A 13,547-nucleotide genomic window follows, 5' to 3' on the forward strand; every position below is an offset into this window, starting at 1 on the left:
AGCTTATCATGGCGCCTTGGCATTCCTCCTCCTCCAGTTCCTCCTCCTCCTCCTCTGCCTTCACACTATACAGGAGATCGAAGACTGATGGCAGCAAGAAGCATTGCGAATTCGAGTATGTCCTGATTTTATTGTACATCTTCTACCCGTGTGGCTGAGTATAAGCTTCTTCAATAGCGTGTCCATCGCTGCCTCTCAAGCATCACTATAAATCTCCCAACCGTTCAAGCTACAGTCTGGAGTAAGGACCGATAACCAAAAGACTGATACGATGTGTTCTGTGTGAACAAAGCAAATGGTAAGATTGTGTAGGTCTAGACTTGATGTGAGGTACTGAGCATCATGCGGTGCTGACAACTCCTCCCAACCTCGAAATATATGAATATGAAAAATAGACAAATCGCTAGCCAAACCCCAACTTTTGACCAAACAAACCACACCTCCTCACCACAACCCACAAGATGAAAAGTCCCGGGTCATTCAACAAAGGAAACAACAACAACTACAACGTAGCTAACCTCAACTCTACCCTAGGTAGCTATCCTATCACCCTTATCCCTCAGTATCCGCATGATGTTCCTCGTCAGAGCATTCACCTCCCCCAGCCCCTATCGGCGTCGTTCTTTGCATCAACCTCTTACTTGCTATCCTTGGACTCTTTGGTGGACTCTTGGGGCTCTTGGGGCTACTAATCACCCCTTGTCCGTGCCCTGGGGGTCTTCGTTTCCTGATCGGCTCTGTTGCCCGCTTGCCCGCTTTGATTTGTTTCCTTCGCTTCATAGCGGCAGTGACAGTAGCTTCTGGTGTTGATGGAAGAAGCAATTTTTTGTTGCCCGCGTCGTTTTGCTGCTCCTTATTTTCATCCTCTTTCTCTTGCATCTTTTGTTTCCCTTTCTCTCCCTTTGTGTTCTCGGGTGTCTTGATCTTGGCGATATCCTTGCTCTGGTTTCTGGGAGAAACCGGGGTGATAGGACGAGTATCAGTACTAGCAACAGCCATCTCCGAACCTTGTATTCCACGACAGTTCAAGACAACCGGTGTTCTCTTCGTTCCCCGCGACCCTTGCAACGAAAAGGTTCCATCACTCCCAAAGGTCCGAGTTCGTGGAACATGGCCCACCACTCCATGGTAGATATCTCCGCTGAGAGCGTGATGGTGTTGGGGTTTAGGCGAATGAAGAGGGATAGGGGACATCAACCTTGAAGAGTCTTCATAGTCTGTCTCATCTGAATCATCCTCGACACCTGTGTCGAGGACATACCGCTGTTGTCCGACTGCCCTCCCAAACGAACCGGCATTGATCGGAGTAGTGGTCCATGAGGAGCAACGGCAATGCTGACTCTGAATTGGAACCGGGCTGGCTTCCCGCTCAAAAAGGGTGCTCGAGTCCAAGAGCCCGGGTAGCTGTGTACCATGTGCACCGTAGCCAAAGTCATTGAAAAGTAGCTCTTCCTCGCTTTCGCCGGTGTGACGTTGGTGTCCCTTGATGGAGGACGCGTCTGTTGATATGTAGTCGTCAATGTTGAAGTTATCGGGAGCTTCTGGTATCGGGAGGAATGTCAAGCTCGGTAATGGTGTGGCGCTCTTGAACGAGGTTTGGCTCAAGTTAACCGAAGTATCGGCTGTGTGTTGGGATCTTGAAGGCGAAGACGGGTTGGATCTCATGTCCGAAATCGAGACAGTGGAGGATGAGCTTGACCATGATCGCTCGTGATGGTATTCGGGGTTCACCGCAAAACACTTCACTGACGATGCATTTGATAAAGCGCTAGGGCCTCTTGGGGCCGATTGCTCCTCGTTTGCTGTTACACGATGAATTAGTACTCTAGACACAGGAACGTCTCCTCAGCCACCAACGAAAAGCTTAGATAGGCTACTTACGGGATAATGGTGTAGATTTGATCATCTGTGGCAGTTTCAAAGACAGAGTAGCATCCCCAGCAGACGGTTTCAGCGTACTAGCAGCGATGGTCCTGAGGGGCCATTCGATGACAGGAGGGTGATCATGCACTTCGGTATCCTGTTCTGTGGTGGCGGCTGTCTTCGGAACATTGGTGCTCTGGTTCGATTCGACAGGCATATATGGATTGACAGATCGGGACTGTTGCAAATTACAGTTCACTGGCAGTCGTACATCTAGAGAAAGTGTTCTATCCGGATGTGCGTAGGAAGGAGATGTTGGTTCATAGGATGTTGTTGCCCGCGGCGAGGTCTGGGAGATGGTCGAGCTGGTCGACAAATCGATAGGAAGATTCAAAGCCACCGCTGGTGCCCTGGCTCTACGGCTGTTCGGTTCCGATTCAAGCCTTTTTGTGATCTCATCCATCTTTGACTTTTCTGAGATCATGGAGGAACGAGCATAAAATGCCTTGACCGAGGGTGAGTCCAGATTGTGACCGTTTTCTCCCAGATTCCTCTCTGCAACATCCTCGCCATAATCTCTGATGCCTGTAGCTTTCATTCGTATCTTGAAGTTGATAGGCTTGATTTCAGAGTGCGCTTCGATTATATCTCTGTAACGGCTTCCGGTATTGCTGACAATAGAGTTACTTCTTGAATGTACCGAAGGAGCAACTTGTGGCTGGGCGAAGACAATGGTATCGATCCCATTCTGAGAAATTGATCGGGGACGTGGTGAAGTCTCGGGTCTGGCCATACGGAATGAAAGTGGAGGTGGTCTCTTGAGGAGGCTTTTCGCACCTCGTGTAACTCGTAAGCTGCCACCGGCCCCTAACGAGCGAGAAAGTGTCCGAAGCCCATTCGGGGCTGAGCTTGGTCGCTCGACATCCTCCGCTCGAAAGCTAGGGGTGACGGGACTTGGCATTGGGAATCCATCGGCCACTAACCCATCGGCTCTGACGGCAATCTGGGCATCGCTGACATCTCGCGGAAGGATCTTGATTTGGAGTGGTCCATTTCCTCGTGCCGGATTCGTTCCTATCTGTGTTAGTACATAAGTGGCTTGACGTGATGAAGTATAAGTGTGAGAGCTCACCTAGAACTGGGGGTGCTCCAGCAACCATAGCCTCATAATCTAACGATTTGGGAGACACATCCACCTTGCTCTTGTTACCCGACCTCTTGCTGAATAGTCTAAGAAAGCCCATTGTGATGACTGGAAGCTGCTATCAGCAGCTAGAAAGACTTTGCAGCCAGCCCGAAGGCTTAAGGTGAGAGCACCCTAGGTGGATAAAGATGTTGTCGGTATGTGGATAAGCGCAGACACCAAACTCAAAACTAGTTTGGTATCCTGCTTCCAAAAAAAGTACCTTGGTTGAGTTTTGTGTCGAACTAGGCGTAGGATATCAGAAGTGATCAACCAGAAATCTCAACAAAGTCTATGTTGTAAAGTGAAAGATGCAATGTAGGAAGCGGGAAAACAAGGGGGAAAACAGTAACAGAAAAGTCACAGGGTGGCAGAAGCGGATCGAGAAAAGCAGCAGAAGGAAAGAAAAGGAGGAGGGGGGGGGGGGGGGGAGAAGAAAGCAAACAAAATCGGCCGGTATTTCTTCGAGAAGGATGGGTTTCCTAGCCATCGTTCCAGACCAAGAAGAAATGCCCCCCAAGCCTGCAGTTCACCACGCAATAAAAGCGGCTGCTGAGGATGAAGGACATGTTCACTCAGCATCTCGCTGGCACAGCATGCGCAGCTGAGGTACTAGGTTACGCCGTGGGCTTCCGAGAGGTTGCCATGAGAGGCTCAGTGTCCGTGGAATTCGCTTCTGCATACTAGACAGCCCAATTGACTTGACACTGGCTTTGTTCAAGTGGTGAAGAGTCGAGATTGGTTGGAATAGGTTTGACATGGCTCACATCTTGGGGTTTCCCCGGCGTGAGGTAGCACACTCGGGAGGATGAGTACATGTCGAGTGAGCGTGTCTGTTTCTGATTTCTCTCTCCTCACACCGTATCTGGCATTTCTTGCCTGTCTTCACTAGGTAGCACTGACTGGGTGAAGTTCATGACAGTGGAGCGTCAAGCAACAGCCGCTCGACATGATCACTGTCCAGCTTTGGATGTCGCGGGGAATGAAGGCATACGGATGTTTGAGTTCTTGCTTATTTCGAGCAGTGAGGCTGCCGTACAGCGTTTGTTTGAAGTCGTCTGTGGCGGATGATCTACGATATTGGACTGGACCAACGGAGATCAACCTTCCGTCATGGAGATATCTGTCAGGTACCCTGTCCCTTCGGTCACATCAGTCTCCCTGCGTTTGCTTCGCTTCTGCCACTCTCGCCTCATGCATCGCCCGCCTCGATTGCAGTGGTGTGTTTCTAACAGAATTGGGGAAGGCGCTGTTTGTGGTCGGTAACTAAGGTAGTTAGGCGTCATCATCTCAGCTGCAGTTGCTGCTTTGGGTCAGTGATAAATTACCATGGATGATTCATGTTACCATGGCCGACGCACAAGCAAGACACGCATCGCTGATGATCCCAGCTGATATGGGTGATCGAAGTAAACAAATGACCGAAGCTAGCACGGCTAGAAATCAAGAAGAAGCTTGATGGTACAGGAGCGAGAAGAATGGGGTAGCTACCACTGATCTCATCCCGAGAAGCAAGGGAGCTAGGCGACCCCCTGGCCTGATTATATTCAGCGATCTTTGCGATGTCTGGCGCAATGATCGCTGCTTGGGCGGTTACTAGCCGAACGTCTGGGGGCTTCGTTTTCTCGCCTGGACGCCTCGAAGGCCTCGCTACCCAATCACAGCCCATGTCGCCATCTGATTTGGGGGCCTTCGTTTTCTTCCCATGCAGCAAACTGTCTGTTTCCATCCTTCTAGCGATTCAGAAGAACCGGGGTCTTTTTTGAGGTAGGATGCTCCCTTGTCAGTGACACTACCCTCAAGAGCCATTCATAGGGGTCCGGAGATGTCTTGGCTTTCCCTCAGAAGTACGCCAACGTTCGTATACTTTCGGTTTCCAAAAGTTTGTAGAGTCGCGTCTAGCACAGTATGATGGACTAAAATTGAATCACAAAGGGGGCTCCCAAGGCCAATAATCATGTTCATATCTCAAGTAGTGATCGATCGAGGATACAGAGGTTTCACGTACTTATCAGAAGATTAGACATGACTTCATCTTTGGGAATTGCTTCGCAGCGCAGGCGTGATCGCGAATATCAGATCTCTTACTAAAGAGTCCAGAGCTTCAAGGGTTCGTAGTATCCGCGGAGCCACCCGACTTCTTCCTCCACGGAAGCAATCAGAGTGGCCCAGATAGCTCACATTCCAAGGCCGTGTTAATTTCTTCCCGTTTGGCCATGCCAGTTCCCGTCGGCAGAAGGGTTTTGCCTTGTTTGTACCCGCTTGCTCCGGCCGTTACCCATACATATGGATGAGTAGCCACTTGTTGACCTGGTTTTTGGTCTTCGAGTGCTCATTAGCCCCGTCATGCTGTTGAGACGTTCTTATTTTCGCGAATCGCTCTGAGTTCTTGACATAAGTTACAGGGGTATGCCGGTAGCCAGACTGCTTCTCGTATCACGTATTCGTTGCACTTGTCCGGTGTCATGTTGCTCGAATCTGATCGTTGTCCTTGTCAACTATGCATGCCTGGACCTTCCCCGGGAGCCCCTTATGTAGGGAAAAGTGTCACATGTATAGTAGTCGCCGGGATAACTCAGCTCCACCCGAGGCCGATCAAGAGCGTCCGTAGGCCCGGCCACGAGGAACTGGGGATTTCTCTTGACCGACATTCCAGAGATCCTACCAAACTGATGCTTCCCAATACTTTGTGATTGAGACGGGTTCCGGGTGTCTGGACTCCGACGAGTAGCTATTGTGAAATTCCTGTGATATTCAAGTAAATCTATGCTATGTCTTTGCACAGTCATCAATAATCCATGCATGGAATATTCGTGGGACTTGTACATACGCTTGCTGATAATCAACCCTTTTTGTCCCTTGAGCTGGTTCTACAACACAAGGCAAGGCGGAATGCTGGTGTAAGGGCTTATTTCGCGTCTTCCAACGACTCGAGCAGGAGATGCGCATCTCTTCCACCCACTCTCTAATCGAAGCTGCTGGCAAGTGCCACACAGCTGAACCTCAAATCGCCGCCCCCTCTCTCTAGGAACTTGAGCGGTCCAAGCGTCAACGCCGCTTGGCTCAGGACATCATCGTCCTTGCCAAGTTCACCCCTCTTCAGAGGTCCCTTTCTGCGTCCGTCTAGCTCCCACAAGCCTCCATCCTCGGTCTTGACGAAGCAGACATAGTGCAGATCGACCTCGTCTGTAGCGGCCGGTGCTTCGGTATCGCCCTGGGTCGCCGCGCTCTTGTGGGCATTAGCCAGCTCAGAGTTCGTTTCCAGCACTCTTGCCCTCGCAACGGGATCCAGCGGTGTCGCATCCTTGATGATTTTGTCCAGAGTCGAACCGTCTTCCACAAGCTGGCGGGCCGGCCCGTTGATGGCCGCATGGAGCAGACCCATCAGACCGCAGGCGTTGCGGATTGTCTGGCGAAACCAGAGAACAGGCTCTAGCGGGCCCTTGCCTGAATAGTCTTCGAGGAGAGAGTCCTCAGCGAGGCGAGCCGATTCGTAGGCGGCCGAGACGGGGAAGACCATCAGCAGAGCCAGGGCAGGGCGCGGGATGAAGGCGAGCATGTCTGGGTCGGTGAGGGAGTAGACGTCGTGAACCTGGAGGGATGTCGAGAGACCGAGCTTATGGAGGAGGCTGGTCATGAGTTCGGGGTTGGCTTCGAGGGGGATGAAGGCCGGACGATCGGAAGCAGCGGGGACGCCGCCGTGGGGATCAACTTCGTTGGAGGCCATGATGATGGTAGTTCGGGAGGTCTATCTGTGCGCTTGGTTGTCTTTGATGCTGAAGATATCTTCGGAAAGACTTGATCAGCTTATGCTCGATGAGAGTGCCTAGAGCATACCTAGAGTACCGGCAGCTTGATGAAGCTTGACCCCGCGGTCGGCGCACGAAACAACCCGCTCTGATCTACCCAGCTGGGGTCCGGTTGCTGTAAGCAGAAGTCTGAAGCTTACCTTGTTGTTTCCACCTGTTAGGCTTCGGTTGCTGTGGAGGTTGTGGTGATGGGTTGGTGATTTGCCGTGGTGGAAGACAGCTGTAATGGGAAGAATTGTTGCCAGTGATGGTGCCTAACCGAGGGCACCTATGTGATGATATCATATGCACACTGTGGAGACCTCGACAGTGGATGGTGGAAGCTCAGCCCCAGACAGCTAAACCCGCTAGGCGCTTCAGGAACAGCACAGTATTCTGTACACTATACTAATCACCATGCAGTGGAACATGATACTCGAGCAGTCCACATTGAAATGTCTGAAAGAGATCAGCAACACCAAGGGCAAAAGAAGACTAGAAATTGTAGCTACAGAGAGGAACTTGTACTTCCAAGAAGCTTTTATACATCGAATAACAACTCCCCAATCGCTGGGTAACCAACTTGCCCCCTAATACCAACGCCGACCATCCATGTAATTCTACTGGCATTCAAATCCGTTTCGGAAGACCTACATATATCATAATAACATGCCCAGCTCCAAGCTTCCATATAGTACAGATACCTTCCATATAGTACAGATATTGGAGGTCTTTATCCTCGAGAGACACGGCTATTGAGGCTCTCAGTTGTCCTGCGAGCGCGAACTGGCAGAGCAGCATTGACCTCCTTCTTCTCCCGATACAGCGGCTCCTCGTGTCCCTCCGCGTCCCACAAACCGGGACCGCTCTCAGCGACAGGAGCCTCCTCAGCCTCTGCGCCAAGGAGTTTCTCTTCCTTCTTGCTATGCGACTGGGCCTGGCGTCTGAGCATCTCACGACGTCTTTGTTGCTTGTCTGCCTCGTAATCGGCAGCTTCCAGACAGTTTGTGATCTTCTCCTCAACCAGAGATTTGACGTGAAACGCCAGTTTTTGGCTGACAAACACGCCACGGTACCGATAGCTGAGCCACAGGTACAAAGTGACAGCTTTATGGAGACCTTCGAGTCGCAGCAAATAGTTCTTTTGTCCCTGGGGATCAAGCTGTGAAGCATCAACATCGAGCGCCTCCAGATCAACCTCGGGAATCTCGAGCAAGTGACCTCCGGATAAGTTGGCAATACTCCAAGCGAATGCCCTGAGAATGTCTTTTTGACCCTTTTCCCGGAGTGAAACGGGGGCTGTCAGCAAGACCGATCGGTCGTATATGCTGAGGTCGAACTCCTTGAGGACATCGGAGATGTCGAGATGCTCGCCAAAGCTGCACATGTTGAAGGAGCTCGAGAGCCGTGCCATTTCCCTGAGTCTGGACAGAACGAACGCAAGTGGAATATCGGGAGAGAACAGGGAGGCAAACCGCTCGATGATGTGCGATGGCGGCAAGATACCCGCCGCGGCAATGGGCTTGGCGTCGTTTTGAAGATGCTTTCTGATAACACCGAGGTCCTGATCATCCATGGCTGTGACGAAACCCGGCGCTCCCCACTTGCTAAAGGCAGACGTAGCTGAAGTCTCCTCTTCTTTGCCGGAGCGAACAGCATCAGTGGCTGTCCTATAACGACCAGCCCTACCGCCAATCTGCTTAACTTCCGGGATTGTCAGGGGGCGATGCGCCATGCCATCGAATTTGAATGCCGATTCGAAGACGACGCGCTTAATCTCTAGGTTCAGACCCATGCCAATAGCATCACTGGCGACCAGGAAATCGTACTCGTTGTTCGGGTCATTGAACAAGGCAGCCTGCGCCGCTCTGGTTTCGGGCGGCAACGAGCCATAAACAATGGCACATTTACGCCCAGTCGCTTCTTCGATACCAGCTTTCAGAGAGTGCAAGTTGACTCGAGAAAACGAGATGACAGCGTCGCCTTTTTGGAGGTTCTTGAAGTCGGTGCCAACAGCTTGCTCCATGGGAAGCAAGGGGTTCAGCCTCTGATAACGATGCACAATACACTTGTCACCCAAGCGAGCACAGAGTTCCTGTATCAGATCAACCACTCTTTCCTCGCCACAGAGATGAAGCTCCTTTGCTTGGCAGCCCAGAACTGCCTGGGTCCAAGCCCAACCACGGTGTTCGTCGGCGATCATTTGAATTTCGTCAATGACGGCGACATCAACCTTCCAGTTCAATGGCGTCATTTCCACCGTACAACTTCGGAAGAACATGTCGGCGTCTTCCGGTATCCTCTGTTCCTCGCCTGTGATGAGGGCACACGATTTGCCCTTTGCAGTAAATCGCGTGTAGATTTCGTGCGCCAGCAGCCGGAGAGGTCCGGCATAGATGCCCGATTTCGCGTTTTCCAGAGCTTTCAAGGCGTTGTAGGTCTTTCCAGAGTTCGTCGGGCCGACGTGCAGGTGAATAGTGCGCTGCAGTTGACGAGTCGCAGGGAACCATTCGTAAGGGAAGCGCAAATCGGCAAGTCGTAGGTGTAACTCTGTGGTGGACTTGGAGAACTGCTTGCGCATCAGGAAGGTCTGGAGCGCATAACGAAGCTCCTTGGTCAATCCTGCTGCATCCCCCTTGATAAAGGCAGAGCGCAGGTTCCAGAACAGAGGGTTATCAGTCCGCGACGTCATGCCGAGTGCGCTGGCCAGGTGAAAGGACCTCTTCAAAGCCTCTTTGAAGAAGGAGATCTCTTGGTAGTAGCTCTCTTGAGTGTGCAATCCGAATGCTCTGTATTCCCGGTGCTCTGGGTCCCATTGTCCCAATTCCCATAGGAGGTGATTCAAACGGTGCTTTGTAAGGTCGTAGAACTCGTCGTATCTCTGCCGCAGCGCCGGCTCCGAGGGCGTCGTCCTGCGCTGTGCCCTTTCCCTGTCATTGAGGCGTCGTCGAAGCTGTTCATCAGCTGGCAAATCCTGCAAGGCGAAAGAAGGTCAGCAATCCGGAAGATGAGAGCTCGGGGCGGAAGATGGCGAGAGAATCTGACATTAAAAGATCTGATTGAAGTGTCGGAAGCGGTCTTGGAGCTGCGCGGCGCGGGCTTCTTGGGTGGTTTAGACGACTTCACCCGAAAGCGGCGAGTAACGAGGACTGCGCTCCGCGGACATCTCCAGGCCTGCCCTAACAACGCATTCATGACGGTGGACGAAGTGCGCCGGCGATCATGCTCGTCGTTCGAGTGGCACAAAGTGTTGGTTTTCAGAGGCGTGAACTTGAGCCCGGAACAACGTGGGATGGAGGCGCTACAACAATTCTTATCGTGGACTCGAGTTTCTGACCCTCGGATCCAATTCTTTTTCTTTATCGCTTGGTTCCTGTCCTTCCACAGACGGGAGCACTCCCTCTCTTGGCACTGTGCTGCCTTCCCTTGACCCCTGCAGTGGGGACTCCCTCCCGTCGCTATTCACCCCCGGCTGAACTCGAAACCGACCCACCCGCCAAGCCCACAAGGCCGTCAAAGGTGGAGTGGTCCTGCATCGTCATCATGCAGCCCGTGAGTGGACAGTGACACTCAACTACTGAGCCCGCTCTGTAACCTCAGTGGCAACCACCGTGACCGACAGCGACACTACTACACTAAGTAGAAACAGCATTTTTCGAATCTCGGGTCTCGATTAGTTCAGCATCGATCATACCATTCGATCACCACGAGCCGCGATCCGCCATCTTGAGACTTGGACGCTGAGCCATTCAACCGTCTTTCACACTTACTTAACACCCGCGGCCTGGTGATTCCGACCCAAGGAAATCTCGCTATACCTCTTTGCGCGCATCCAAAAATGGCTTCATCATCGACTTCAGCAACTCCTCTCCTCTAGTACGTTACTTCACCACCTTGCCTGTCCCACAAGCCCTCGCCGATCACTGACACCCATCTCCGCAGCTCCTGCATCGCCCACAACACCACCATCTTAGCCGAGTGCACCACCTCCGCCTCGTCCCAGACCTCCTCCCTCGCCTCGCTGATTCTCCCCAAGATCGACCACTCGACCCCTCAAAAGCTCACCTACACCCATGGCTCCTACCACATCCACTACATGTCCGAGTCGCCCTCGGACTGGACGTCGCAGCCCTCTGCCTCCTCCGCGGGGGGGCTCACCTTCTTGGTCGTAGCCGACTCCTCCCTAGGGCGCCGCATCCCCTTCGGTTTCTTGGTTGAAGTCCGCAAGCGCTTTCTAGCCCAATACCCACCTGGACCGACCAACGATTTCTCGGACATGCCCAACTACGGCACGGCCTCGTTCAACTCGGAGCTCAAGACGCTCATGGTCGACTACGGCACCACGGGCCAGGGACAAAACGATGCAATTACCAATGCTAAGCGGGAGATTGAGGATGTGAAGGGCATCATGACTAGGAACATTGAGGGTCTGCTGGAGAGAGGCGAGAGGATTGATCTGTTGGTGGATAAGACGGATAGGTTGGGCGGCAGTGCGCGCGAGTTCAGGGTTAGGAGCAGGGGGCTCAAGCGCAAGATGTGGTGGAAGAATGTGAAGTTGATGGCGCTGTTGGCGCTGGTGGTGGTGTTGATTGTGCTGTCGATCGTGATTGCGGTGAAGAACAGCTTGCCATGAAGGATTGGGTTGGGAGACCTATTTATGGGTGTCCGGTTGCCTGAGTGGACTTGGATTTAATGAGTGACGGGTTACGAAAATACGGGGTCTCATGTCGTTATGGCTTTTTGCTGTTGTTGTTACGTTGATTTTGGCGTTTTCCTCCATATCCTGCGGTTGCGTTCTGTTCCTTTGCTAATGTTTGCTCCGGTTGTAATATGTAGAGCCTGTATCATCGCTTTGTTTTTCAATCAGATGCTCTTCTCTCCTTAATCGCTTGTGGACGCAATGTCCCGCCGGGAAATGAGGACGGAGTGGCTGCAATCACGGTGTTGGTGATATGAAAGAAAGAAACTCGGAGAGCTTAAAAATTTACAGCACCTAACCCAATCCAAGTTGAAGTTTCCCGTGATATATCTGTTAAAAAGACGAGCGACGATGATCATACAAACATCGATTTCATCAACACCAGGTCCGACAATGCGGGACATCGCCTGCTTTACTTTCGTCAACAGCGACAGCCACAAGTTCTCCACCAAAAGCGCCCGCTTCACTACGATAACAGTAACGTCTCGCTTAGTATCATCATCACCTCCTCTGCCGTCAAAATCGCCCATAAGAAATCACCGGGAGAATAGAAGAAATAAAACAAAAATCAGATGATGAGACCTAGTCAACCAGCACCCCCAGACCCCTCACCGCTGCCTCATCAATAGTTTGCCCCCCATTCTTGGGCGACGCGCCACGTCGTATTGCCATATCGTGATTGTCGTCAGATTGTCAAGGGGACTGTCGCGTTGCCAGACGGATGCGGATAGATCGGGCAAACACCTGGGGGGGCGGAGCGGACGGGGCTCCTTTAGTCGAAAATTGCACTGTTGTCAGGAATCAAACGGGCGAGGGCCATGGTGAGGGTCTGTGAGTCTGGTTTGGTTGATGATTTGAACTTGCCCTTTGCTGAATCGCTTGCCGATATGTCTCATTGACAACGTTGAAAGATCAGGGTGAAAGACCTAGTGTATAGCTAGGGGCCTAGTTGGTTAGTCACTGGTGCTTGGTGGTCCGTTGTCGAGTGAGTTGTCGAGAGGAAGAGAATTGGCATGTTGTAATGCCAAGTTGAAAGGTATTTGTACATATTCTGTCTTGATTTCGGCTTGAGATCATCAGTGATTGCTTGAGACCGCACGAAGTCCGTTCTATAACGCCCCTTGATCCTGAGATACGATAATGGTGATACGGGTTGTAAATCTCGTTGTAAACAACACACCACTCATAATTTCACCATCATGGGGCGTCAGAAATGCTCCCGAGTCCCGACTGTATGTCTCGCATCTGACGCCTCCTCATCCACACCGATTTTCATCCAGCATCCTCATAGCCTCGAACTTCCCCCAGCAACCTTCGCCGACCCAATTGCCATATTTCCCAGGCTCACAACCCCTTGCTTCTGAAGCCTTTGCGCGTCTTGGAACATATACCCATGAACCACCGGGCTCACCGCATGCGACGATGATGCGCCACTAGGTCCGGGTTTTTGAAGTGTAAAAGACGGACTTCTCCGCAGTCTTGGCGTGAAGAAAACTGGATGGCAGTAGGATGGGTCGAGAGTCATGGTAGGTGATGGTGGCATTGCCGCTTTTGGAACAGACGTAAGGTGCTTTGTTCTGGATTGTGAGAGTGAAGGTGACGAAGATGATGATAGTAGCGGTACCTGAGCCTTTGGGGGGTTTAATGGGAGGGTCGTCATTGATGTTTTGGTGTTGATGATTTGCTTGCGTTGGTGGTCTTAGTGCCAGTATTTGGTATTTAGTGATCTCTCGGCTTATAGGTTGGGTGAAGTCACGGTTGAACTGCGTAGTAGAGTTGGAGTTGAGGGAGGCCCACGAAGCTGTGTGTTGTTGAGGACAATAGTTAACTGTGTGAGCCTTCCGGGGGTTGAGAACGGATATGATCGCTGGGGCCGAGACTCGGCTTCCTGATTAATAAGGTACAAGTTCTGGAATTAGAAACAGCTCGGCGGAGATTAAAATGAGCGACATCTATTGCACCCCAGAGATTCATGATCCCGGGACGTTGGATCGCCCAGGATGCTACTTACATA

The 13,547-nt window shown here is 51.8% G+C and overlaps 5 protein-coding genes across 5 annotated transcripts; 1 reads left to right on the plus strand and 4 right to left on the minus strand.

Annotated features, from left to right (window-relative positions):
- Nucleotides 1–369: 369 nt before the first annotated feature.
- B0T23DRAFT_215816 (uncharacterized protein) lies at nucleotides 370–3,232 on the minus strand. The gene is made up of 3 exons (XM_062833639.1): nucleotides 2,996–3,232; nucleotides 1,882–2,937; nucleotides 370–1,802 (listed from the first exon to the last, which is right to left on the minus strand). The coding sequence occupies exons 1-3, from the start codon at nucleotides 3,105–3,107 to the stop codon at nucleotides 553–555; spliced, it is 2,418 nt and encodes an 805-aa protein (XP_062689961.1). The 5' UTR covers nucleotides 3,108–3,232; the 3' UTR covers nucleotides 370–552.
- A 2,643-nt stretch (nucleotides 3,233–5,875) lies between these two features.
- B0T23DRAFT_215763 (uncharacterized protein) lies at nucleotides 5,876–6,856 on the minus strand. The gene has a single exon (XM_062833638.1). It carries the CDS (start codon nucleotides 6,771–6,773, stop codon nucleotides 6,012–6,014), a length of 762 nt encoding a protein of 253 aa, XP_062689962.1. The 5' UTR covers nucleotides 6,774–6,856; the 3' UTR covers nucleotides 5,876–6,011.
- A 409-nt stretch (nucleotides 6,857–7,265) lies between these two features.
- On the minus strand, nucleotides 7,266–10,184 carry B0T23DRAFT_364108 (P-loop containing nucleoside triphosphate hydrolase protein). Its single transcript, XM_062836333.1, has 2 exons — nucleotides 9,880–10,184; nucleotides 7,266–9,808 (listed from the first exon to the last, which is right to left on the minus strand). The coding sequence occupies exons 1-2, from the start codon at nucleotides 10,027–10,029 to the stop codon at nucleotides 7,568–7,570; spliced, it is 2,391 nt and encodes a 796-aa protein (XP_062689963.1). The 5' UTR covers nucleotides 10,030–10,184; the 3' UTR covers nucleotides 7,266–7,567.
- Nucleotides 10,185–10,453: 269 nt separating this feature from the next.
- Nucleotides 10,454–11,849, plus strand: B0T23DRAFT_386776 (synaptobrevin-domain-containing protein). Its single transcript, XM_062837645.1, has 2 exons — nucleotides 10,454–10,710; nucleotides 10,777–11,849. Exons 1-2 carry the CDS (start codon nucleotides 10,673–10,675, stop codon nucleotides 11,465–11,467), a joined length of 729 nt encoding a protein of 242 aa, XP_062689964.1. The 5' UTR covers nucleotides 10,454–10,672; the 3' UTR covers nucleotides 11,468–11,849.
- Nucleotides 11,850–13,547, minus strand: B0T23DRAFT_386777 (uncharacterized protein). The gene has a single exon (XM_062837646.1). It carries the CDS (start codon nucleotides 13,191–13,193, stop codon nucleotides 12,819–12,821), a length of 375 nt encoding a protein of 124 aa, XP_062689965.1. The 5' UTR covers nucleotides 13,194–13,547; the 3' UTR covers nucleotides 11,850–12,818.

The sequence above is a fragment of the Neurospora hispaniola genome (genome assembly GCF_033458365.1).
Source record: "Neurospora hispaniola strain FGSC 10403 chromosome Unknown B0T23scaffold_7, whole genome shotgun sequence".
NCBI lineage: Eukaryota > Fungi > Ascomycota > Sordariomycetes > Sordariales > Sordariaceae > Neurospora > Neurospora hispaniola.